Genomic DNA, 24,373 nt, shown 5'->3' on the forward strand with positions numbered 1-24,373 from the left:
CCGAGTCTTGTATAGTTCCTGCCCTACCACCTCTGCCCTTTCTCCCTGCCCGTTGGACGTGGGCGACCTTTAGCTCCTCCTCCTCGGGTAACTAGGGTGGACTTTGGTTCCGCCTCTCACACGCTTTCCACCCTCACGGTCCCCGCCCCACTCGTCTAAAACTGAGTACTCAGCCAGCTAGTCCCGCCCGCGCAGTTCCCGCCCTGTCCGCCCTTCCTGCTTCCCCAAAGCCACGCCCTCCACCTGGCCTAACGCACTCCTGCACTACCAGTTATCCTTTCCCTTCAACTTCCGGTCCGTCCAACGACTCTCTTCCGGTCAGGGTCGCTGCCCACGGAAGTCCTGGGACCCCCAACGCCTACTATCCTTCGCTAGAAACCTTCCCCTGATCCACCGGACGCCGACGAAAGCACACTTCTTGTAGACCTCGGTTTCGCCCACCACCCAGACAGGCGAGTCAACATGGCCACCGCTTGGGTGCGGCCGCTTGGGGCGCGCCGCGGGGGCGTCTGGGAGTTGTAGTCCAGTGTGAAGCGCTGACGCACTTCGCCGCGGATCGACGGGCGCCATTGCTCGGCGCGCGCTGGGTGAGTGTGGCGCGAATGTCGCTTACGTCGGGGGTGGGTGCACCTAGGGGCCCAGAGCCGCCTTTGCCTGTAGTCCTACTGCCACGGAACCGGGAAGGGGTGGTGTGTTCATGGACCCAGAACCCGAGAGAGACAACGTGTTACGGGCGTGGTGCGGGGGTGGAGAGAGCCGACGACCGCGGAAATTGGGGAAAGTTGGAAGAGGGTTTCGTCTCTTCTTGGTTAGGGGTGGGCCCGATCCTCTCGGTGTTGGGGGGGGGGGAGACGACTGGCTGGGTGTTTTCCGATGTGGGGGTGAACTTGTCACGTCCGCTGAAGGAGTACTTTTGGGCAGAGGCGGGGGAGCCCTTCCTGTCCCCTCCCAACTTCGGTTTTTCTCAGGATTCTGCCCACTCAGGAGAAAGACTTTGAGAAGAAAAGTATGGCCTCCAGGTTTCCGAAGGCCTGGTCCTGTGTGAGTAGAGGCGGCTTTCAGCCCCCGAGGGGGGGCGGCTGGTAGTGGGACACTACCTTCTCTCAACTGCCCACCAAGCCCCTGGTGCACCCCAGGAAGGGAGAGCCGGCCAGGGCAGGAGAGACCCTGCCTAAGAGGAACTGCTTCGCTTTCCAAAAAAGGGCGATGCTTAAAAAAGAGGCTAAATTGTGGGGGATTCTGAGGGTCAGGTTGAGGCTCCTCGAGTATCCTTTAAGCTGGGGGGAAGGAATTGACAAGTTTTAAGCAGGTATCAGGTCATGATTAGGTTTTATCAACCAGAAGGTAGCATGGAGGCTGCAGGTGTGGCTCAAGCAATGCCTAGCAAGTATGAATCTCTGAGTTCAACCCCAGTATCGCCAAAAAATAAAATAAAAAGTAACAGTTGAATAGACTAACAGAAAAAAGTTGGAGATGGATCCCCTGGTAATTTAATGATGTAAAAACCAACAGCGGCCACAAGGTGGGGCAGAACGCTTGGGTGTGCTGAATCAGCCCAGGGACTTCCCCAGGAGGCATACATACCAACCTCAGAGTCACGTCCCCATATTATTAAATGGACAGGTTTTCATAGACCAGAGGTCTCAATTGTCCTTCTTACTGTGACCTAAATTGGGTCAGGCTTGGATTTGCTCAAGGCAAAGACAAAGATGAGGCAGTCCTCTCAGATTATTTTGGTCAGTCTCCTCTCCCTGTCACCATGAAGGAGTATCTGCTCTGGCTGAACAGGATCCTGTGGGTTTTAGGAACCAGTGACCTTTGAAGATATTGCATTGACTTTTACCCCAGAAGAGTGGGAACTGCTGGATCTCCCACAGAAGTCCCTATACAGGGAAGCGATGCTGGAGAACTATAGGAGCCTGGTCTCAGTGGGTAAGGCTGCCCTTCATGTCAGTAAAAATCTGTGCTTTGGGTGGGTGTAGCAGCATACTCCTGTGATCCCAGCACGGGGGAAGTAGTGCAAATTCCAGGCCAGCCTGGTCAGAGTGAGACCCTATCTCAAAAAAAAAAAAAAAAAGAGAAGAAAACCTCTGCTTTGTCATCGAATGTGGTGCATATGCAGTGTGTGTCTGCTTGGGTTCAGGCTGCAGGGATTAGAGTGGAAGTGTTAAGACCCTGGGAGTCTGAGAAAGAGTGCTTTTCTTTATACTCACAGGAGAAAGGCACCTTCACTATGACTTCTGAAGCTTCACCCAGTCCCTACCTCAGAGCCTCTGAATACCACAGAGAGTCTGTCATGGTTGTTTTCACCTGCAGTACTGGATGTTGTTGTTTTTGTAGCAGTTCCAGGTGACATGTCTGTCCAACAGCTCATGAGTATCATCAAAGATCCTGATCCCTTCCATCTCTTGTTCTTTAGAACCTTTCTGTCTTCTGGCTGGTTATTGCTTCTGTCTGCTCAAAGCAGAAACAAGCAAAGGGGACACTCTTGACCAGCTCTTTCACAGCTGTCACATTTACCAAGAAAGCAAAAGCTTTCCTAGAAGGTCCCTCAACTGACCAGTCTCCCTTTGTGTCTTGCTGGCCAGAAAGACCTCTCCCCTCCCCACTTCTAATGGCAAGAGAATTCAAGAAGTCTGACAAAAAGGGATGAATATGGTGGTTGTCACTGACCTAGTCCCAGAGTCATGTCATGCCCTATCAGGGAAGAAGTCAGGGACAGTGTGTTATAACAAGACAGTGTTTTCTCTGGACACAGACTCCCCAAGCCCTATCTCTTTTCCCTTGAGCAGAACTTCAGCTTTCCAAACCAGATGTGGTATCTCAATTAGAGGAGGCAGAAGACTTCTGGCCGATGGAGAGAAAAAGTCTTCAAGATACTTTTGCAGGTGAGAACCAAGCATGTGGGAATTCCCACAGGGGATGGGCTAACTGGTTAGTCAGAGACTGGTGTCTTAGAAAAGAGTGGTGAGTGTGATAACCCAGGTGAAGTGCTATGATGACAATAACTCCCAGCTTTTCTTCTGGCTTCAATCAGTGATGTGCTTGGTTGGAAGTTACCTGTTGCTAGTGGCAGAAGGTTTACATGTTTGCAACAGAGGTTCCAATTCTGCACTCTTCTGCTTTCTCCTTATGCAGTCACTTACAATCTATGTGTGTCTCCAGCCAGACTCCTTTTTTTATATCTGTTTACATGTGTGTATGTAAATATACATACTCAATATAGACAGGTCCAAATCGTACATTTTAATAGCTTCAATGTAACCCACATTTGATTTTTTCCTGTCTTTTTTTTTTTTTTTTTTTGCAGTACTGGTGTTTGAACTTAGGACCTCACGCTTGCTTGGCAGGTGCACTACCACTTGAACCATTCCACCAGCCCAGATTTTTTCTGTCTTGTTCGATATTCAAATTACTGCAGAGAACTTCCTTGTATACATTTTTCTGCAAATAACCAATTGGATTTTCTGTAGATTGAATTTCTAGAAATAGAATCAACCAAGATGTAAGCTAAAAATCTAGCACCAACAAAGAACTCTCTAACTCCTTTAAAATACATGTAGCTATTTGAATACATAAGAGCTCTTTTCTCTTTCATCATCAGCAATTTGTATTGCACTCCCCCCCCCTTTTTTTTTTTGGCAGTACTTTGGTTTGAACTCAGAGCTCACTCTCACACTTGCTAGGCAGGCACTTCACCACTTGAACCACCTCCCCAGCCCTTTTTCGTGTTGCGTATTTTCTTGATATCTCTCGCAAATGGAGACTGTGATCCTCCTGATCTTTGTCTCTGGAGTAGCTAGTATTACAGATATGAGTCACCAGTGCTTGGCTATAATGACCTTTTTAAAATTTGCATATCTGATGGGCAAAAGGGAGTATGTTCAGTTTAGCTCACATTTTTTTCATAACTGACAAAATGGACCATTTTGCTGTGTTGTGGTATGCAGTTTTGTGGTGTTGGGGACTGAACCCAGGGCCTCACGCTTGCTAGGCAAGTCCTCTACACCCCTAGGCATTTGTAATTTTTGTGTGTGCGTGTGAATTCATATATTTTCCCTGCTGTTGTGCTGTGGATCTGTTTTTATATTTGTGGGTATACTATTTTGGATGTTAATATTGAAATGATGTGTCTCAGACCAACATTTATCTTCTATTTTTATCAGTCTTTATATAGAGATTTTTTTTGTTTTGGGTTTTTTCTTTTATGGGGGGTAGGTGTACTTGGGTTTGAACTCAGGGCCTTGAACTTGCAAGGCAGGCACTCTTATTACTTGAACAATGTCCATAGGCCTCAGAAGTTTTATAGTTTAAAGATATTTTTCTTTTCAAGTCTGTCTTTATTTATATTTTGGTGATGCTGGTGATTGAACTGAGGGCCTTGCACATGCTAAGCAGACATTTTACTTTAGTTTTTTTTTTCGGTACTGTGGTTTGAACTCAGGGCCTACATCTTGAGCCACTCCACCAGCCCTTTTTTTGAGATGGGTTTTTTCAAGATAGGGTCTCACTAACTATTTGCCCAGGTTGGTTTTGAACCGAGATCATCCTGATCTCTGCCTCCTGAGTAGCTAGGGTTACAGGCATGACCCCTGACTACTTTAGTTATTTTTGAGATAGGGTTTTGCTTTATGCCTATCCTGGACTAAGATCCTTGTATTTATGTTCCAGCTCCCCACCCCCCCACACACACAGCTGGGTTGACAGGTGTGCCTATAATGCCCACCTATTGAGATCGGGCCTCATCAGCTGACCTGGAGCCTCCGTCCTCTCATTCTCCACCTTCCAGTAGGTTTCAGGCTTGAGCCATTGTGCCTAAATCCCGTTTTTTGGGGGTTTTTTTCATTATTATGTAGGCACATTGTCAAAATATTTTCATGTATTCAAGCATTTTTATATTTGTTTTTCACTTGGTGCAGTTTACCTGGAGTTTCCTCTTACGTGTGATGTGGGACACAAGTTCTTTTACCACTACATTCTGAGTTCTGTTTATTGGAAGCACCATCTTTGTGTGAACTAAATATCCTTTGGTGATAGTGCACAGACCGCTTTCTGGATTTTCCTTTGCTCTTCTTTGATCTTTCTGTCTAAGGATCATCATATCACTCTTGATCTTTCTGTCTAAGGATCATCATATCACTCTAATTGTTTTGCTTTATTATGAGCTTGGATAAACGTTAGTCCCCTACAGTTAAAATAAATTCTTAGATGGCTTTTCCAATCTTGCTCTCCAAGTCCACACTTACCATCAGCTTCTCTGGATTGAGGAAAGCCTGTCAGAGTAAACATTACATATACACTATTGCTGTTCTCTTATCTGGTTTATTCTGTCGCAAATCTTGCACAGTTGTTCCAGAGGCAAAATTTTCTTATTTGTAACAATTGTGTTAGGTTTTCATTAAATTTCCTGGTACAAAGTCACTAGCAAGTATAAAGTAGGAGGCAGTTATATTAATTTCTTAATTCCTTTGGACAGCCATCATTACTTCTAAAGCATATTGAATATGAAGAGTGTGTGTCTGGTCTGACTTAAATGAGAAAGTTTCTTGGTTTTGATGAGCATGATGCTGGATTCTGCTTTGTTTCATATCATTTCTTATTTAGATGAAGAAATAGTCATTTAGCCCTTTCTAATGAGTGAAAATAAGGAACACTCCCATTTTCCCTTCCAGAGCCTTCCAAGGTAGTCATAGTATTTTCACCTTTGAATAATTCAAATGGTGATATGGTAGATGCAGAAATGCCTTGTTTTAATGTTCTGCTAGAGCCCAATGACTAATTTTGTGTCAACATTCACAAAATAGGTTAGGAAGGTAGATTTATTTTTGTCTTTGCCCTCTTTATTAACTCTTCTATCAGTGTGTCGGCTATAAAGCATACTAGATGCTTCTGCTTTACCTTGGTCTCTGCTCTGGTAAGTGACATTGCAGCCACCCTCTTCTGGCAGTGTTCAGCTGTGAAATCTCCACCTGGTACCTGTCTTTGATGATGACCTGTTTGTGACATCATGCAGGGAGTGGAGTCTGTGACTGTGCCACCTTTTTTGTACCCAATTTCTGCTTTCTCCACATTACAGCTTGATGTTGTTTCCTGATTTTCTTTTCTATGTTCAGAGCCCTCCTTCCCATTCCCTTCTTTGGAAATCTTTCTGTCAACATAGGTCATGAAATCATACCTTCCCTGCAAGACACCCAACAGTGCAAGCACTGTGTGTCTGCCTATGGTGGTTTCTACCCCACTATTCCAATCTACCCATGTCCCTTCTTTTCTTTATGATCTGAATGTTATCTGTCTTTGACAGCTTTATGTCTCATCCTCTCTTGAGCTCAAGTACCAGTCCCACATGGGCAAACCTCTGGGACATGCACCTCTTCATAACCTTGTAGTTCCCTGAATGTAGTGCAGGGATTGAGGAGTTGTGGCCTGTGGACACCTATGGTTCTGTACATCTGAGGTGCGCTGGCCTCACAGGACAGAAGAAGGGTGGAGTATGTGGGCCAGAAACTATATGAAGGGAGGCTGACCAGGAAGTTATCTCAGAGGCTGGCCCTGAGGTGATGGGATCATCTCCCCTCTATCCTTTATGAAAGTCCTTTATGAGAGGTCTTCCTTCCCCTAACTTCTTTTCTCACACTTCACAAATATTTACCAAGAATCTCTTCTGTCTCATGCAGTGTACTAAAAAGTTGGGCAGTAAACGAAAACCCTAGCATAATCCCTGTTGCCATAGATCTCAGAGTCTAATAGCTTATTGCCTACAAACAGGTCATGCACATGCAGTGATATTTATGGAGGAACTGAGAAGAGCATGGTTAAATGGGGTGTGGGGGTGAAGAATTGCTCTAGGAAAAATAGTGGGGGCACTGTGGGGGTGAGATGGTGCAGATTCCTTAAGACAGGAAAGTCTGTAAACGTTAAGAGTGGTGCTGAGAATAGCTTCTAAGCACAGACACCATTTGGGGTAAGAAACAGCTTGGCACAGTCAGGAAACAAATAACCCAGTAGGCTAAGAGTAGGTATAAAGGTATGCAAGTTACATTGGCAGAGCATGCACAGCCTCTTTAGCTGTGAGGGGAGTTTGAGCAGGGGTGTGACTGGCTACCCAGCTCACTCAGTGTGGTTTGTGAAGAAAGCTGTGATAGGCAGGCAGGAAGAAGCAGTAGCATCCAAGGGAGAAGTAGTAATACCTAACCTGAGAGAGTTGCAGCACAGTTGGAAAAGAGCAGGGGTATGGTTGACTAAATAGCCTCATTGGAGTTAGGTAAGTAATTGCCTGAGGGGGAAAATAGAAAAGCCACTGAGAATTCCTCACAGGTAAAGGAAGACTTTGAGGCATTTCCTGTGACTGTTCTTTGTCACAGGGTCTTGCACCTGCTAGGTGCATACACATTTCCACTTCAACCACATCCTATCCCCTCTTGTGATTGTTGTTTGTAACCTGTGTATTTACTACTTGCACTCTTTTTGCAGTGCTGGGGAGTGAACTGAGGGTCTTGCGCATGCCAGCCAGGCAAGTGCTCTATCACAGAGCTGTAGCCCCAGGCATGCATTCCTTTTGTATGTGTTAAAATATAAGTGTTTTGGTTTAAAAATATGTAACATAGAAAAATTGCTTCTATATTTTTGGCAATAATCAATTAGATGGAAAAGTCTGGTAAAAGCGTAGAATATTTTCAGGAGTGAAAACTCAGTAGTTTTAATTTTCCTGTTTTTACTGGCTCTGTTAATGAAATACAAATGGCTGGAATCCATGGAGTCATCCAAAAAGGCTTGTAGGGCATCTTTCTTTCTTTTTTTGTCAGTACTGGGGTTTGAACTCAGTGCCTCTTGCTTGCTAGGCAGGCACTCTACCACTGAGCCACTCCAACACCACACCTACTTTTAAGCACAAAGCCTTGAGTTCAAGCCCTAGTCCCACCAAATAATAATAATATGGGGAAATAAATTAGGTGGTACTCAAATCTTGAACTTCAGGATTTGACAGTGGAATTGACAGTGTCTATTCAAGAAAGTATTGCTATAGCTAGACATGGTGGCACATGCCTATAATCCCAACAAGTGGAAGGCTGAGGGAAGAATATCACAAAGTTCCAAGGTAGCCTCGGCTACATCGTGAGTTCCATCCATCTTGAGTACATAGCAAGATCACATCTCATGAGACCAAAGAAGTGGGGGAGAAGAGCTCCAAAAGGAAGCATTGCCATGGGTATGGCTCTAGGTTAAAAATCTTGAAAGTAAACTAATAGTTAGGAGAGCAGTTCAGAAAAGAGACAACTGAATAAGGAATGATCATGGGACAACCTGCAGAACCATGGTGTTTTCTTTTTCTATTCTTATTCTTTTTGGTGGTACTTGGGTTTGAACTCAGGTACTTGCACTTGCTAGGTAGGATCTCTACGTCCTTGAGCCACTGCCCTAGCCCTTGATATTTTCAGCCTAAAAAATTAAGCAGGAAATAGCCCTGCCAATGAATGTGACGGCTCTTTCAAACAGAGCCAAACAAATTTGCTATGTATGTATCTATAAATACAAATATACGTAATGTATTTAAGGAGGAAAAAAGACAAATACTAATCTGGATTTCATCCCTTATTAACCTGAGAGGATTCCCATTGAATATAGAATGAATACATATGGAGGAACATACACATAGGAAATAGATAAAATGCAGTTGTTTTATGGTAAAACCACTTATCAAAAAACAAGGCAGAATAAATGTGTTTAGTGTGACAAAGCCCAATCTCAGCTCACTTTACATCTTAACTAAGAGAAGGCTCACATAACATATTAATCTGTAAAGACCTGATGAAAGAAGTCTTTTTGTCAGTTTTTCAGTATCTGAGAACTCATACAAAGAAAAAATTGCAGGAATATGATTTTAGGAGGAAACTCTTCTGGCCTAAAGCAGTCTTACCTTGAGAGAATTCATACTGAACAGAAAAATTCTGGTTTTTTAATTTGAAAATGGTCTTAGATGAAATAATTACATCATAGATCTGAAACCGTGAGAATGTAATTGCTGTGATAGATTCATATGTAGCTCTCTTACCCAGCATCACAGAATTCATGTTGATCACTGCTAGGAAGACTTCTAATTTCACAGTACTAACTAACAAAGAGCCCTGTGAACGTGGGAAAGCCTTCAGTAGGAGTCCTCACTGTTTTCTTATCAGAGGACTCATATGGCCCAGGACACTTTGAATTAAATGTGAAGGCAAGTTATCAGCCTTAGCTCCTACATACTTGACAATTGACAAAATGTACTGAAAAGAATCCCACTGGATATTAAAAGCAGAATTTCTCTTCCTTTTATTTCAGATGTCTTCCAGAAAACCAACCCTAAGTAAAATTTAGCTAACATGAATACATAATTGTAGTGAAATAAGTCTATTTTTTCTAATTTGTTCCACTACTTATCCTGAATGTACAAAACAAATATTAAATAATGTGTGTAAGAACAGGCATCCTTTTTTTCCCAGTCCTGTACATCCCCATTTGTTAGCACAATAACTGAATAACTAGGAACGCAGTAAACTATGAGTGAGAAATAGCTGAAGAAATTGTACGAGACAAGGCTGTGTCTCCAAAGTTTCTTTCAAGACAGGGCCAGGCTTTGAGACTGGGTAAAGGGTGTAAAGGGAACTCTTTTGATGGATAGGACTACAGAGAACTCAGAGGCTCACATCCTTGGGAATTGGATTAGAGAGTCCAGAATCTTGATGACTACCAAACATTGTAGCCAGAATCCGGTCTAACAGAATGTGATTGCATGATTTCAAAAACATTACATTCTCATCTCTCAAATCTGTTTGCTCTATAGGACCTATGTATATTTTGATTCTTTTACCTGGATTCCACTCACTGACACCTAGGCTTAGTACCTAGGCTTATTGCAAAGCCTAGAATGCCTTAGTTATTAATTAGGAAGGAAAATGAGGTAAACTTTTCTCTCTCTCTTTTTTTTTTTTTTTTTTTTTTGGCAGCATTGGGGTTTGAACTCATGGCCTCACCCTTGCTAATTAGGTGCTCTTACTGCTTGAGCCAGTTCACCAGTATTTTTTTGTGATGGGTTTTTTCAAGATAGGATCTTGAGAACTGTTTGCCTGGGGCTGCTTCGAACCTTGATCCTTCTGATCTCTGCCTCCTGAGTAGCTAGAATTACAGGTGTGAGCCACCCATGCTTTGCTGAACTAAACTTTTGAAGCACACATTTTTTTGAAGAGGGTTCCTCAAAAAGTCGTATGGAAAGGGGAAAAATAATTTTTTTTTAAAAGAAATGAGTTAGAAAAGGGGAAGAAAAAAGATTGCAAAAGCTTTTAGGTAGACAAAAATGCAAAAACTGATCAAGTAGAAAATAAAAAGCAAGTTAAAGGGCTGGTGATATAGCTCAGTGGTTGAATGTTTGTCTAATATGAAGCTGTGTTCAGTTCCCAGTAACACACACACATACACAAAGCAAGATAAAACCAATTGAGGGGGTGCGGACACACATTCAGCAATGCATGTGACTGATTTATTAGTTCTTTGTATTCAAAGAATGGGCTAGCTCTTTTTTTATTGATATGAAATAAAATATTTAGTGCTTTGCATACAAAGAATAGGACAGCTCTTTATCTATTGATATGAAATATGGTGGGGAACGGATTTTAGCATATGAGAACTGGATACAGCAAGGCAAGATGCAGTTAACTGCTTTTACCTCTAGGCGGAGCTTGGCACAGCCCTCGCCTGAAAACAGGGAAAGGCAGAACAGCTGAGTCTCCTAAACTGTGTTCAGAGAAGCAGGAAGGCGGTCTCCTGTTACAATTTCACACCCCTCCCAGTGGCTCCACCCTGTTTGCTGCTATAAAAGACCCCTGAAGGAGGAAGTGGGGCTTTACTTTGGGCTTTTTGGTGTGGGAAGCTTTTGGAAGGGAAAAGACTTATTGAAGGGAAAAATTGCTGCAGGGAAAATGCTAAAGAGTGTTTGATAGAAAGTCTGCACCAAGACCTTTAACATAGGCTCCAGAAAGCAAAGCTGAGAAAGAACTTCATACATAGGCCTTAAGAAAGCTAAACCTAAAGAAAAGCCAAAGGGAACATGGGACAGTACACAGTGCAAGTCTAAGGACCAAGGCTTTAAGAGTTATGCATATGCAGGTTGTAAGTGCAGCTGTTTGCAAATTTGTAGTGCTGAGGCTTTAGCTAAAGAGAGATGGAGTAGTGCAAGCCTGGAGGCAAAAGACTAAGAGCAGATAAGCTAAGAGCAAACATGGGACAGTGGGAGCCTGAGGAAAGAGGTTTTAAGCAAGGTTTTAAAGAACTGCAAGAAACAAGGCCTTAAAGAATCAAGAAAGAGAAAAGAAGCAATGAGGGTTGTGTGTTTCCAGCCAAGCATACAACACACCTGACCCCAAATTTCTGTCTGTCCTATATCCTATATCTTTTCTAAAATCTCCAGTTGCCTCCAGTTAAGCCCAGTTAAATCCAGTTATAACCAAGGAGTGAGAGAAAAAAATCTTGCTCCCTTGCCCGTTCAAAGTATCAGTGTGGTTTTAAATATATACGTGATTTAACATAAATACAAGCATAAACAAATATTGTTATATGTCAGTTGTTCTTACTGAAAGGATATATTAATTGGGTGGGAAGATGATTTTCTTTTTTCTGGGTCTCCTTTCCTTACCTTTTGAATTTTATATTAGTTTTAAAGGTGCTGCCCATGATAATATTCATAAAATTGAAACATCTGTCTCCCTCCTGTGTCACCGCTTTCTGATCCAGTTCTTTTTTTGTTTTGTTTTTTTTGTGGTACTGGGACTTGAACTCAGGGCCTACATCTTGAGCCAATCCACCAACCATTTTTTGTGAAGTGTATTTTCGAGATAAGGTGTCTCAAACTATTTTCCTGGGCTGATCCTGGTCTCTGCCTCCAGAGTAGCTAGGATTACAGGCATGAGCCACTGGCACCCAGCTCCTGATGCAATTCTTGACCCAGCATAGGGACACAGTAATTGCATACGGAGTAGGAATGATTAAATAATGGATAGATTTCAGAAAAAAGTGAAAGTTGCCAAAATTGGTTCTACAAAAAATGTTGAAATTATTTTTCAGTATTGCCTTGTGAAATGAGTGTTTTCAGCTTCCTATTGAAACTTAGTTCTTAATCTGGAGATGTGGCTGAAGCAGTACAGTGACTGCCTAGCAAGTGTGAAGCCCTGATTTCAAACCCCAGTACTAAATAAATAATAGTTCTCATGGTACACAAATGGTTTGCTACAACACAGGCTGCAATGCTGATGGATTCTTTAGGCAAAACATACATTGTTTTAAAAAAATGAGATAATACTGGAAGTATTTGTAACTTTACTACCCACCTTTTTCAAAATGAACTTTCTGAAGTACTATGAAATGTGTGTTCAGGAAGGTGGCAGATTATAAAATGAATTTATAGGAATCAATAGCTTTGGCAGACACCATCTTTTATTTTATTTGGGTGTTTTAGGAAGAGGTTGGGTTGAGATAGAGGAAAGGTTTTATTTGGGGTTTTTTGAGGAATGGGAGGGACAGGGTCTTGCTTTATAGCCCAGGCTGGCCTCAAACACTCGGTCCTCCTACCTCAACCTCCCAAGTGTTGGGACTGTGGTTTGGACTCAGGACTTTGTACTTGTATAGAAGGCGATCTATCGCTTGAGCCACACCACCAGTCCTTACTGGTGAATTTAATTTATAAGAGCTACCATGTGGAACAAATAACTTACTGACACTTATGGTAAGGTTTACCTTGGAGGGCCTTGGGAGTAGCCTGTGTGTTGAGATTTAGAGCAATGAAGTGCATAAAATCACTGTGATAGTCACTTCCCCACTGCTTGTAGCAAATCTCTTTGACTGCATTCTTCTGGGTTCTGTAGTCCCCAGTAGGTATTTGATGGTAACTATACAGAATGGGTGCAGACTGGGAAATGGTGACTGAAGATCCACTGGGCTCCAGTACCCTTTATGATAGCTTCAGAATCCCTGATGTACAGGCCCAGTCTCAGAGACTCTAAAGCTTTAAACAGTTAACATTTTAGAGTGTACATTCACTCAAGGAGAAGAGGAAGTATATATGATCAAATTTATAAAAGACAAGCTGGGCTTGGTGGTTACACATCTGTAATCCCAGCACTTGGATGCTGAAGCAGAAGGATCGAAAGTTAAAAAAAAAAAAAAAATTAAAGGACAAAGACTAGGTACAGTGGTGTGCCTCTTAATTTCAGACACCAGGAAAGCTGAGCCTGGAGGATTGTGAGCTCAGGGTCAACCTGGATTAACAGTTCCTGTTTGAAAAAAAGATTAGAAGTGGGGTGGAGTAAAACCCAACTATTTTCCCAGGGGGAGGAGCACTAAATTAAAATTCCTCTTGATGAAAGACTACAGAAGGAAAATTTTAGAAATTACAAAGCCGAGAAGCAGTGGAAAACGGAAGGGTTTTTTTGTTAGGTTTTTTTTGGGGGGAAGGTGTTTTCATGAAGACTTAGAATGGTGCTTTTGGCCTAGTACAGAGTACTTAGGGAACACACATTAACCTGGTTCATAATCCACATCCTGGTCACCAGTGAGTCCCTATCCTGGGCCTTCTGAGTTATAACTCAGAAGATTGATAACAGTGATAGCCTCATAGCTATGAGTTGAAAGAAAATGAACTATCTGAGAGAAAATAAAGCCCCCCAGAAGTCTTAAGCAACAGGAATGGAATTAACGATATGGGCAAAAAGAAATGATTTGGGGGACACAAGCCCCAGAAATGAAAATAACTTGAGTTTACTTGGAGGGAAAGGTTGGAAGTAGGTGCTTAGACATCCTTGATTAATCTTAAGAAAAGTCATTTCAAGCTTAGAAAAGAATGTGCCAGCGGTTTGCAACGAATAAACGAACGGCCCAAGCCAAGATCCAGGGTAAAGCTCCCTGGGGAGGAGGTGGCAGGTTTTACAGGTTGTGGGGAGAATAGACACCCCCCCCCCAGTAGCAGAATTCTAGCCACCGTTCTTCAGGACATGGTTCTTAAGGTTTACTTTTATTTCTGGTTTTAACATAGCCATAGTCACTCCACACTAGTAACTTCTGCTCTGCTGCTTTTTACTTGGCAAGACCAACTTAAATGTGTTTTAATACGTAGGCCCCGCTTACCTGCGAGTTTCTCTAGTCTTGCTCCAAAAAATACCCATTCAGAAGTTGCATGTTACAGAAGTAGACCTTGCAAGTGGGCATAGCAGAGGTTTATTCAGACCCCTACAGCAAGCCACTGCCATCCTTAATTTTCTGATTAGAGGTTACTGACTTGGGAAAGGGCAAAGGGGATCACTGGCAGTCATCGTGCAGGTACTGACCTGGCCAGTTGCCATGGAGAATGTGGGTCAGATCTGTCACCCTCCTGCGGTCTAATGTGTATAATCATTCTCCTGGGGTCTATGTATATCTTCATCCCTGGCCACGAACAGATTAACCTGATAAAAGCACGTGGGCCACTCATAACGAAGGTTTGAGTTGTTTGCCAGGTAGAATTGTGCTAATTCATGAAATAACAGCAGGGATTAAAATATAGACTTGCTTTTAGCATGCCAGGTTCTGGTGGCTCATACCTTTTATCCTACCTAGGTACTTGGGAGGCTAAGATCAAGAGAACTGCATATCGAGGTCAGCTGGGGCAAATAGTTCAGGAGACCCCACACACACATATCTCCAAAATAACCAGAGCAAAATGACTGGCAGGGTGACTCAAGAGATAGAGCCATGTGGCACTAGCAAGTGAAAGCCCTGAGTTCTAAACTCAGTCCCACCAAAAATAAATGCAAGTTTTCTCTTAACATTGTTCACACCATTTAAACATTACAAATTTAATCAAAGGGAAGCCAGATGTAGTGCACACCAGTAATCCCAGCACTGCAGAAGCAGAGAGATTGAAAGTTCCAGGCCAGTCTGGGCTACAAATAAGACCCTGTCTCAAAACAAATACAATTAGAGATAAATCATAATCTATCATTATTTAAATTTTTCTACTTTTTAAATCTTCCCTTAGTCATTTAGGTTTAACATTTCTTCTTGGGGCTTTTAGAGCTTTCCTGTTCCTTATTACTCTGTACTCCCTCAACGTTTTATAACAGCTCAGAATTCAGTTCATTAGATTATTTTTTAAACAACAGTTTATATGCTTTATTGAAAGTTGACAAGTACAGAAGTTTACTACAATGACATCTTACAACTGTGTAAAGAGCATGCACAGAAACATACACATATACCTAATAGATTACATAGTCCCCACTGGGAAATCCATTCATTATCTAGAACTGATCATTATTCCAAATACTCAGTGAGCCTAATCAGAAAACTTCAGTGAGCAGGGATTTACTTCAGGATACCCAGCAACTAGATTTCAGATTACACAAAGTGACTAATTGTGCCAAGTTCTTAAAATTTCTTCAGGTGTGATTTTTTTTTTTGTCATGTAGTTTTTATATTGATCTTCCTATAAAAGGCAATCGACACCTCTTCAGACACCCAAGGAAATATCACAATTTCAATCTGTACAACCTAAATACTAGTTACAGTCTTCTATTGTACAAAATAGTTACACTACATGCACAAATATACAGTAAGCAAGACAACCGCCATAGTAAGATAAACTAAGTTGGAGCTACCTGTCACCATTTTGTCACTTACAGTTTTGTGTCCTCTGCTGTTGCAGGAAGAAGGCGCAGTGCTGTTATTTTTTATGGACTTTGTAACAGTCATCAGTTTGTACAATGACTGTCTCCTGACATTCTCATCTGGTCTCTGGCCTCTCACATTCCTCATGTGGGAAAAAGAGGAGAGTGCAAAGTCCAGGAGGAGCCCCACACTTCCTCGCCCCTCGTAACACACTGTGCAAGCAGGAGAGAGAACTTTTGGAAGAGGGGTGGGCAGTGGGAAGGGATGGAAAGGCACACAGCTCCTCCACATCAATTAAAACATTCCTCACAATGTGCCAAGCTGCACAGGGCACAGCCTTCTGAGTAGCTAGGATTACAGGTGTGAACCACTGCTGTCCAGCCTCTGATTAACCTCTAATCCACCAACTAGAAAGTTTCTTCAATCCAAAAGCATGAGTGTTTAATACTAAAAAAGGGGATAATGGCATGTGTCAGTCTCATGTCTCTTTTGTAGTGAGCAATGAAATGGGTGACTGGAGGTAGATCCTCCCTAGCACAGTTACATGTGTTCTTCAGGACTCTGCCAGGATCCCAAACTCCTGCCCTTCCCAGATGTGTTTCTTCTTGACCCCAGTGTAGGGGGAGGAGTGTGTTCTGTTCCTCTGACTGCAGTGTGCATTTGCAGTGCCACACATTCATTCTTAATCCTCATTGACTCTTGCTCTAGTTTTTTCAAATAGCTGTCTGGAAATATAATTTACATACCATAAAGTTAATTCTTCTCAAGTGTGTAATTCAGTGGTTTTGATACGTTCACAAGTTGTGTAACAATCACCACCATCTTGTTCCAGAACATTTTTATCACCCTAAAAAGAAACCGCATATACACTAGCCATCACCCTCCATTCCCTTTAATTCCTCCATCTTTTGACAACCACTAATCTAGTTTATGTTGCTATGGATTTGTCTATTCTTGATACTTCATATAACTGTAGCTATGAAACTGGAGTTTAAGGCAAAAAACACTGGCCCCAGGGGTCCTAAATGGACTAGGTTTAGCCACCCTAGTACCAATTAAAGAGAAGAGCATGGCTTAAGTGGTAGAGTGCCTAGCAAATGTAAGTCTCTTAGTTCAAACCCCAGTACAACCAAAAAAAAAAAAAAAATCCAAAACGGATGAGCACTGGTGAATGGTGAAGAAGAGATTTAATCAAACACAGCCTTATCAGGAAGACAAAAAGGGATTCAGTGACCACAAGGTTGTCTTCAAGGGGCTTATAGGAATTTTGAAGTTTTTACAAAAATGGTATCAAAGGAGAGGTTTGAATTATGCATAGGTGATCACACTGGTGGTTTGGGTTCTGGAGAAGTTGCTACTCTTACCACCTGAGGGAAGTAATACGGTTCCCCTTGAGTTGATTGTTAGGACCCCAGGGTAACTGTCCTCACGGGGAGAGTGTTCTGTCCTGTAAGGCTTGACTGTTCCCCAGGGAGTAGTTTTAGTTCCTTGTCATGAAGATGTTATAATCAATACTGTTCTTTCTGGAATACTAGGTGACTGCAGAGGAGAGAGGGGCTCAGAAAAAAAGGTAAAGGTGGCAGAAGAACAAAATGGAATTAACTAGACCAGAGCCCAGTGTCCTCTTTCATTTATACAGTGTGTAGTCTTTTGTGTCTGGCTTCTTTCACTTGGGACATTTTTTTCAAGGTTCATTTGATACTGTTTCATGTACTAGTACTTAATTCCTTTTTATTGCCAAATCTTTCACTATGGGTAGACCACAATTTGTTTATATAGATGGCCCTGACTTCATGGTGGTTTGACTTAACAATTTTTTTGACTGTAATGGTACAAAGACAATATGCAATTAATAGAACTGTAATATCACATTTGGTAGGTTAGGTGTTCTAAATGCATTTTTTACTTCTTATTTATAATGGGTTTATCAAGGTATAACCAAATCATAAGTCCAGGAGCATGTGTACATTAGTCATTCAATAGACATTTGGGTTATCTTCACATTTTAGCCATTACAAATAATGCTGCAAAGGACATCCTTATAAAAGTTTTTGTCAATATAGGTTTTAATTCTCTTGACTACATACATGTGGGGAGGAAGGTTCCTGGGTCATATGATGGCTATATGTTTAACTTTTTGAGGAGCTGCCAGACTGTTTTACAAAATGGTACAGCATTCTATATTCTTACCAGTAATACATGAGCATTCCAGTTTTGAAACACCCTCACTCTTTACTATCTGTCTTTCCCTTTTTTCTCTTCTCGTTCATTATCTCTTCCTTTTTTTTTCTTTTATTCAGTTCTAGAGAATATACCCAGGGCCTTCTGCATGCTAGGAGAGTGTGCTTCCAATAGGCTAAACCCCCAGCCACATCCTCCACCACTGATAGTAGCAATCTTAGTGAGTGTGAAGTAGTAATTCATTGTGATTTTGGTTTGCTTTTTCTGGTGGGTAGTGATCTTCAGTACCTTTTCATGTGATTCTAGGTCTTTTGTCTTGCTCTACTTTTGACTTACAGACTGTTCTAGGGCTACACTGGACACTAACTTGCATCCTCTTTCTATTGAGAATCCTCTAACGAAGATCAAGGTTGTTGAAGTCCTTACACTGAACCAGGAGGTGGCTGGTCTCCGAAATGCCCAAATCCAGGCCCTCTATGCTAATAATGTGGCCCTTACCCCAGACATACATGATGAGCCAGCCCAACAGCTGGCCAAGCATCCACCTGATACTGAAGCTGCTCACCAGAGGTTCCGGCATTTTCAGTATAGGGAGTTAATTGGTCCCCAAGAGGCTGTGGCCCAGCTTCGGGAGTTGTGTCACCAGTGGCTGCAGCCCGAAGTGCACTCCAAGGAGCAGATCATGGAGTTGCTGGTGCTAGAACAGTTCCTGGGTGTATTACCCAAGAAGCTCCGGTTGTGGGTGGAGTCGCAGCACCCAGAGGACTGCCATGCAGCAGTGGCCCTTGTGGAGGATGTGACATCAGTGTCCAAGGAGGATGGTGAGTACTGTGGAAGGGTGAGAGGCAGCTTTGTGAGGGCTTCTTGGAGGACTAAGGTGACTGAACTCTAGACTTCCTTGCAGGGCAGGGAAGGGTGGTTTCCACTCCAGGCAGACCAAGAACCTATGTGCCCTCCATGTGTTACCAAGCCATAGCTGCTGTAAATCTATGGTGGGGCTAGATTTTGTGTGTGTGTATGTGGTACTGGGGTTTGAACTCAGGGCCTCACACTTGCTAGGCAGGCAATCTACCACTTGAGCCACTACGTCAGCTCTTTTTTCTGTGTTGGGTATTTTCAAGATAGGGTCTTGCCAAGTATTTACCTGGGCTGGCCTCAAACCAAAATCCTCCTGATCTCTGCCTTCTGAGTAGCTAGGATTACAGGCATGAGCCACCAGTCCCTGGTTTAGCCCTGCATTCTTGAACAAACCTTTCTCAGTCTTCTGCAGCTTGCAGATACCTTGCTTTTCTTACCCCGTTGGGATCCTTAACATACACAGTAGGCTTGCTGAGTCTGTAGTCCTGTAGGAAGATAAGGATGTAACAAATGTATGCTTGTGACAGGTGGTCTGGGGTGCTGATGGGATTAACAAAGGCTGTTTCTGTACCTGACACCTGATGTGAATTTGAACTTGGCCAGGTGAAGAAAGATTTCAAGAAGGATGTGCCAAGCAGAAGGAATATGGAGTATGGTCCATGAGAGTCCAGCTGGCACTGGAGGTAGTGAGGTAGGCAGTAGCACCAGGTGTCCATTTCAGATACATATCAGTGCTGTGTTGAGAGGGTAATTAATTGCCCCAATGCTGTCCATGTCCAGTCCCTGGAGTCTGAAGAGAAGCTAGGCCCTGAAACGGGGTAGCAGGACAGAAGGTTTCAGCAGTCAAGGACATCAGTGCCTATGGCCCATGTCAGGTGACACTGGGCCCATCCAGGTATAGGGATCCATCCTGCTGTGAGCAGGAGCCAGAGAAAAGGAGAGAAGACAACAGAGGCCACAGTGGAACGCAGGTGTGCACAAACCATGGACTGCAGAGACAGGCTGTCTTCTCTGCCCGGAGCCACTACCCCACTAGTGCCCTCATCTGTTGTCATCTCTAGCATATCCTGCCTGCTCTTTGGCCACTGCTCAACAGGAAAAGGAAAAGGAGGACTCTGCCATCTTGCCAGTTGTGGTGCTGCCCGAGGTAAGTAAGGACTTTAAACCCTACATCCCCTGCACATTCTACCCTTAAGGTGTTCCTCTGTGCTGGATCTTGCTGAGGCCTCCCACTGGCTGGGCCATTCCCACTTCTGAATTCTTGAGACTAAGCTGGACTCTGAAGCAACCTGAGTATAAAGGGCAGCCCTGCCTCTGGCCACTGTGGCACATTGGAGGCCAAGGCAGCACCATGACCTGGGAGTGAACTAGCCATAAGGTTACTAAAGGAGGGGATGAAGGACTGGCAGAGACTTAAGAGGCAGAGCAACCACAGGCAGCCTGTTGGGACCACAGCCTGGTTAGAAGAAGAGAGCCCTCATCCTTCAGAACACATATTTGGAGGATTATGAGTAAAGCCAATCAGTCTTAGATTTGTTTCAGAACAAGTTGGGGCATGAATGAAATAGGACTGGCCCAGTTTTGCCAACCATTAGGGTGATGTTGTGTATTTGGCATTAGTTAGTGCTGTTTGCACTGTAAAGTGATATATACTGGCTCAAGCATATGAGTGAAACTATTGGCTCTCATGTTATGAGTAGTCTGGGCTAGGCTTCAGTCAAGGCTGCATCCAGGTGCTCTCTGGTGATCTGAAGAATTTGTGACTAACCATGGCCTCATAGCTCTACTTTCTCCTATTCCTTCTGTGATTGGCTTTGTTCCATCTGGGTAAAATGTCTCCCAGATTCAGTGGGGGTAGTCATATTTCCCTTGGATTCCTACTTAGCTCTCCAGCAAAGACTGGTCATGACACAGTCTGGGTGAATGCTCTACCCCGGCTCAGACCTGTCCACCAAAAACAGGGCCTAGTCTTCATGTGGAGCGGGACTTTCCCAAGAGAAACATCGCATGGATGTTAGGATGTTGTCAATACAGCACATGCTAGATACAGGTGTGGGTATTGTTGAGTAGTTTGTATATTGTACTTGTCTAAGCCAGTGGCTCTGCCTCCTTGCTCAGGCTCTACGGTGAACCTCTTACAGACTCAGAGTCAGTGTTTCTGAGCAAAGCAGGAGTCCCTGACACAGCAAGTTGTGCTGTAGCATACCAGCAGCCTTTCTTCTGTCCCCATTGGCAAGTCACACATACACACACACACGTGTAACATTACAGGAGCCAGTGACCTTCCTGGACGTGGCTGTGGACTTCAGCCAAGAGGAGTGGGGGCTTTTGGGCCCAACACAGAGGACTGAGTACCGTGATGTGATGCTGGAGACCTTAGGGAACCTGGTCTCTGTGGGTAAGGTTCTTGGGGATGCTACAGAGCCCCATGTCAGGTGTTCACCTTCTTTGAACCCAATGCCAGGACTGACCATACATTCAGGGTCCCTTGCTCTATCTAGGACCATTAACTGGAACCGTGGACCTGCACTAGAACTATAGAGCTTTGGATGAACGGGCAGCTTTGGGTCCAATTTGCCTGAAGGAAATGAGGGAATGGGAGAAAAGGATCTCAGAGAGAGACTTTTGAGAATGCTACCTGCCCTCATCCATCTCTTGGTCACCAAATTGGTTGTTCCCTTCTTTGCTGCCTCACAGCTTTTCACAGTCACTCCTCAGTTTGCATGGCTGTATTGGGGGTGGGTGGAAGTCCTCTAGTTCTTGAATACTTAATTATGTACACTATTGAACACATCCTGGTAATTTGTGCAGGATCCAGACCTTTTGGTTTCTTTCAGGGTGGGAGACAACACTGGAAAGTAAAGAGTTACCTCCAGGTTCTGCCATTACTTCAGAAGAATCAGTTTGTGACCTAAAAATGAAAGAATTCTCAAGAAATGGTACCCATTTCTCTACTTCAGAAGGTGTTCTGCCAGGTGGGGTTCAAGAAGTACTAGACACAGCATTGAAGCAAGCAGAGCTCACTCAGGAAAAAGACCACTCTCAGAAGCAGCTGTCTGAAAGCCCCAAATCACAGGCAAACAGTGGTCTCCACATGAGCCAGGATTCACTCCAGGAAATTCCTTTTAGAAAGTGCTTGCGCAAACATAGCTCACAGATTAAAAATGTGGTGCATGGTTCACAAGTAAAAATTCACCAGAAGAGCTGTGAAAGAAGAAAACCCAGGGAAAGCAGCAATTGTATGACACAGGACACACATGTGAAAATTCACCAGAAGAACTGTGGAGGGGGAAAAGCCAGAGAAAGCAGCAATCGCATGACTCAGGGTTCACATGTGAAAACTCACCAGAAGGGCTGTGATGTGGGGAAAGCCAGAGAAAGCAGCAGTTGTGTGACTCAGGGTTCACAAGTGAAAATTCAGAAGAAGTGGTTTGATGTGGGGAAAGCCAAGGAAAGCAGTGGTTGTAGGAAAACTGCTGGCCAGCGAGCTCAGCAGGTTACTTTTATAAAAATTCACAAGGGAAGCCAAGTTTGCAGATGCAGTGAATGTGGTAAAATGTTCCGAAACCCAAGATACTTTTCTGTCCATAAAAAGATACACACAGGAGAGAGGCCCTATGTGTGTCAGGCTTGTGGTAAAGGGTTTGTGCAGAGCTCATCCCTCACCCAGCATCAGAGAGTTCATAGTGGAGAGAGACCATTTGAGTGTCAGGAGTGTGGGAGGACCTTCAATGACCGCTCAGCCATTTCACAGCACCTGAGGACTCACACAGGAGCTAAGCCCTACCACTGCCAGAATTGCGGGAAAGCCTTCCGCCAGAGCTCCCACCTCATCAGGCACCAGAGAACTCACACTGGAGAGCGTCCCTACGTGTGCAGCAAATGCGGAAAAGCCTTTACCCAGAGCTCACACCTTATTGGGCACCAGAAAACACATGGTGGAACCAAGTGTAGGAAGAAGCAACCCATCTTGTAGTACTTAAGCCTGTGGAAGCATTGCTTTTTTAGGTACTTTGGGTTTTGGGGTTGGTTTGGGGTTTTATTTTTGAGAGAGATGAACTCTCCCAAACTCATGATTCTCCTGCCTCAGCCTCCTGGATGGCTAGGATTATAGGCATGTACCACCATGCATGTGTGTAGCATTGCCTGTTCAACCTCATGATGTACCCTGCACAGAAACTGAGTGTGACTGGAATGCTTGGGTGAGGACATTCCTAAAACCAAAGGACATCCCAGGAAAGCCCAGCACATAGTGAATAGGAAAACTGTCAGGGAATTGTTAATGAATGTATTAGCTTACTAATTTCTTTCATTTTTTTGGCCATTAAAAGTAATCTGAAGATGATCATAAAAGCCAATTACCAAATAATCTGCACACTGGTAATTATATCCAAGGTAAAGTATTTATGTATATGAACAAGGACTAAACAATAATGTGGATAAATAAACTATGTATTCCTTTGTAAAATTTGTGATTCCTGCCTATTTAATTAAACTAATTAAATATCTTTAATGAGTTTATATTTTAAATGAGCAACATTAAAACAAAAGTTGTCAGAGCTAGTTGATCTATGCAGTGATTAGCACCTTGGGCTCTAGGTTCAAGGTGAGTTGGACAAGTGAGTCATTCTCCTTAAGGCAGCATCATAGTAGGCTTGGGTGTGGGGACAGGAAACCTCAAAGAATCACTGAAAGCTTTGAGGGCTGGAAATCCCCAATAAGCACAAGGCCTCCTGGGAGTATTCACTTACATTATGTTTCCACTTTTCCCAGGGGACTCCCCCAAAGGAGGGAACTTCCCCAGCCAATTCCCCACTAGGGAGTTAAGCAACAAGACACTGGCACACCAGTACCTATATTTGATGCCCACTTCCACACAAGAGGACAAAAAAAAACCTTCCTCCTTGTTACAGAGCTTGTAGCACACAAGCCACTCTATCCCTCACTCCAGAGTTCCACCTTTGCTCTTCTGAGTTCTGTATGACATTTTTAAATGCCAGTGTAGATCAGGGATAAAGCATGCACTTAGCATATACAGTGCCTTGGGTTCCATTTGCAGCACCAAAAAGTAAATAAGTAGACTTCTAAAATTCTAGAGCAAAAAGATTTAGACTCAACAGATAATTGACTTCATGGCCTCTTCAGAGCTCTTGAGGTGGAGCCTACAAGCAGGAGAAATTGTGCCTTCTGTGTTGAAAGCTTCACTGCCTTCTCCGAAGAAAACATCCCTTGGATGCTGAGTCAGAATAGATGCTGTGAAGTCAAGTGCCTAGAAAATGATGAGGACACTGGCATCTCTTGTCTTTCACACACCAGACATAGGACTGTGGTGCCTACAAGGCATTTATCATTTCAACAACCTGATAGGATGTGTGTTAGCTCCTTTGGGGTGAGGCTTGAGGAACTTGCCCAGTGGTGTGTTAAACAGTAAATAACTCCACTTATGTTTTCTCAGGAATGAACCAAGGGGTGGGACTTCGTCAGAACTCGGGAATTTTGCACTAGGTCCCAAGTAATAAGATTGAGACAATCTAGATTAGAAGATACAAAGCCAGTTTGAGAGACTTTTTGTCATGTCTTTAGAGGTAGAAAAGTGGAAGATAAGTCCTAGGTTTTTACATTTGAAGAGGGATAAGTGGGGGGGGGGGGAGTAGGCTGGTCCAAAATG

The 24,373-nt window shown here is 43.4% G+C and overlaps 1 protein-coding gene across 1 annotated transcript; it reads left to right on the top strand.

The window, feature by feature from the left end:
- The first annotated feature begins 229 nt into the window (after positions 1-229).
- Positions 230-23,173, top strand: Znf274 (zinc finger protein 274). The gene is made up of 7 exons (XM_074058560.1): positions 230-1,041; positions 1,806-1,932; positions 2,793-2,888; positions 18,186-18,668; positions 19,767-19,852; positions 20,977-21,103; positions 21,543-23,173. Exons 1-7 carry the CDS (start codon positions 1,009-1,011, stop codon positions 22,679-22,681), a joined length of 2,091 nt encoding a protein of 696 aa, XP_073914661.1. The 5' UTR covers positions 230-1,008; the 3' UTR covers positions 22,682-23,173.
- Positions 23,174-24,373: the final 1,200 nt, after the last annotated feature.

Source organism: Castor canadensis, chromosome 16 (genome assembly GCF_047511655.1).
Source record: "Castor canadensis chromosome 16, mCasCan1.hap1v2, whole genome shotgun sequence".
NCBI lineage: Eukaryota > Metazoa > Chordata > Mammalia > Rodentia > Castoridae > Castor > Castor canadensis.

Excerpts from the sequence above, each read along its gene's own strand:
- Znf274 (XM_074058560.1), top strand. The coding sequence starts at position 1,009 with ATGGCCTCCAGGTTTCCGAAGGCCTGGTCCTGT. Across the intron at positions 1,042-1,805 it reads TTCCGAAGGCCTGGTCCTGT|GAACCAGTGACCTTTGAAGA; the intron begins GTGAGTAGAGGC and ends TGTGGGTTTTAG. Across the intron at positions 19,853-20,976 it reads CAGTTGTGGTGCTGCCCGAG|GAGCCAGTGACCTTCCTGGA; the intron begins GTAAGTAAGGAC and ends GTAACATTACAG.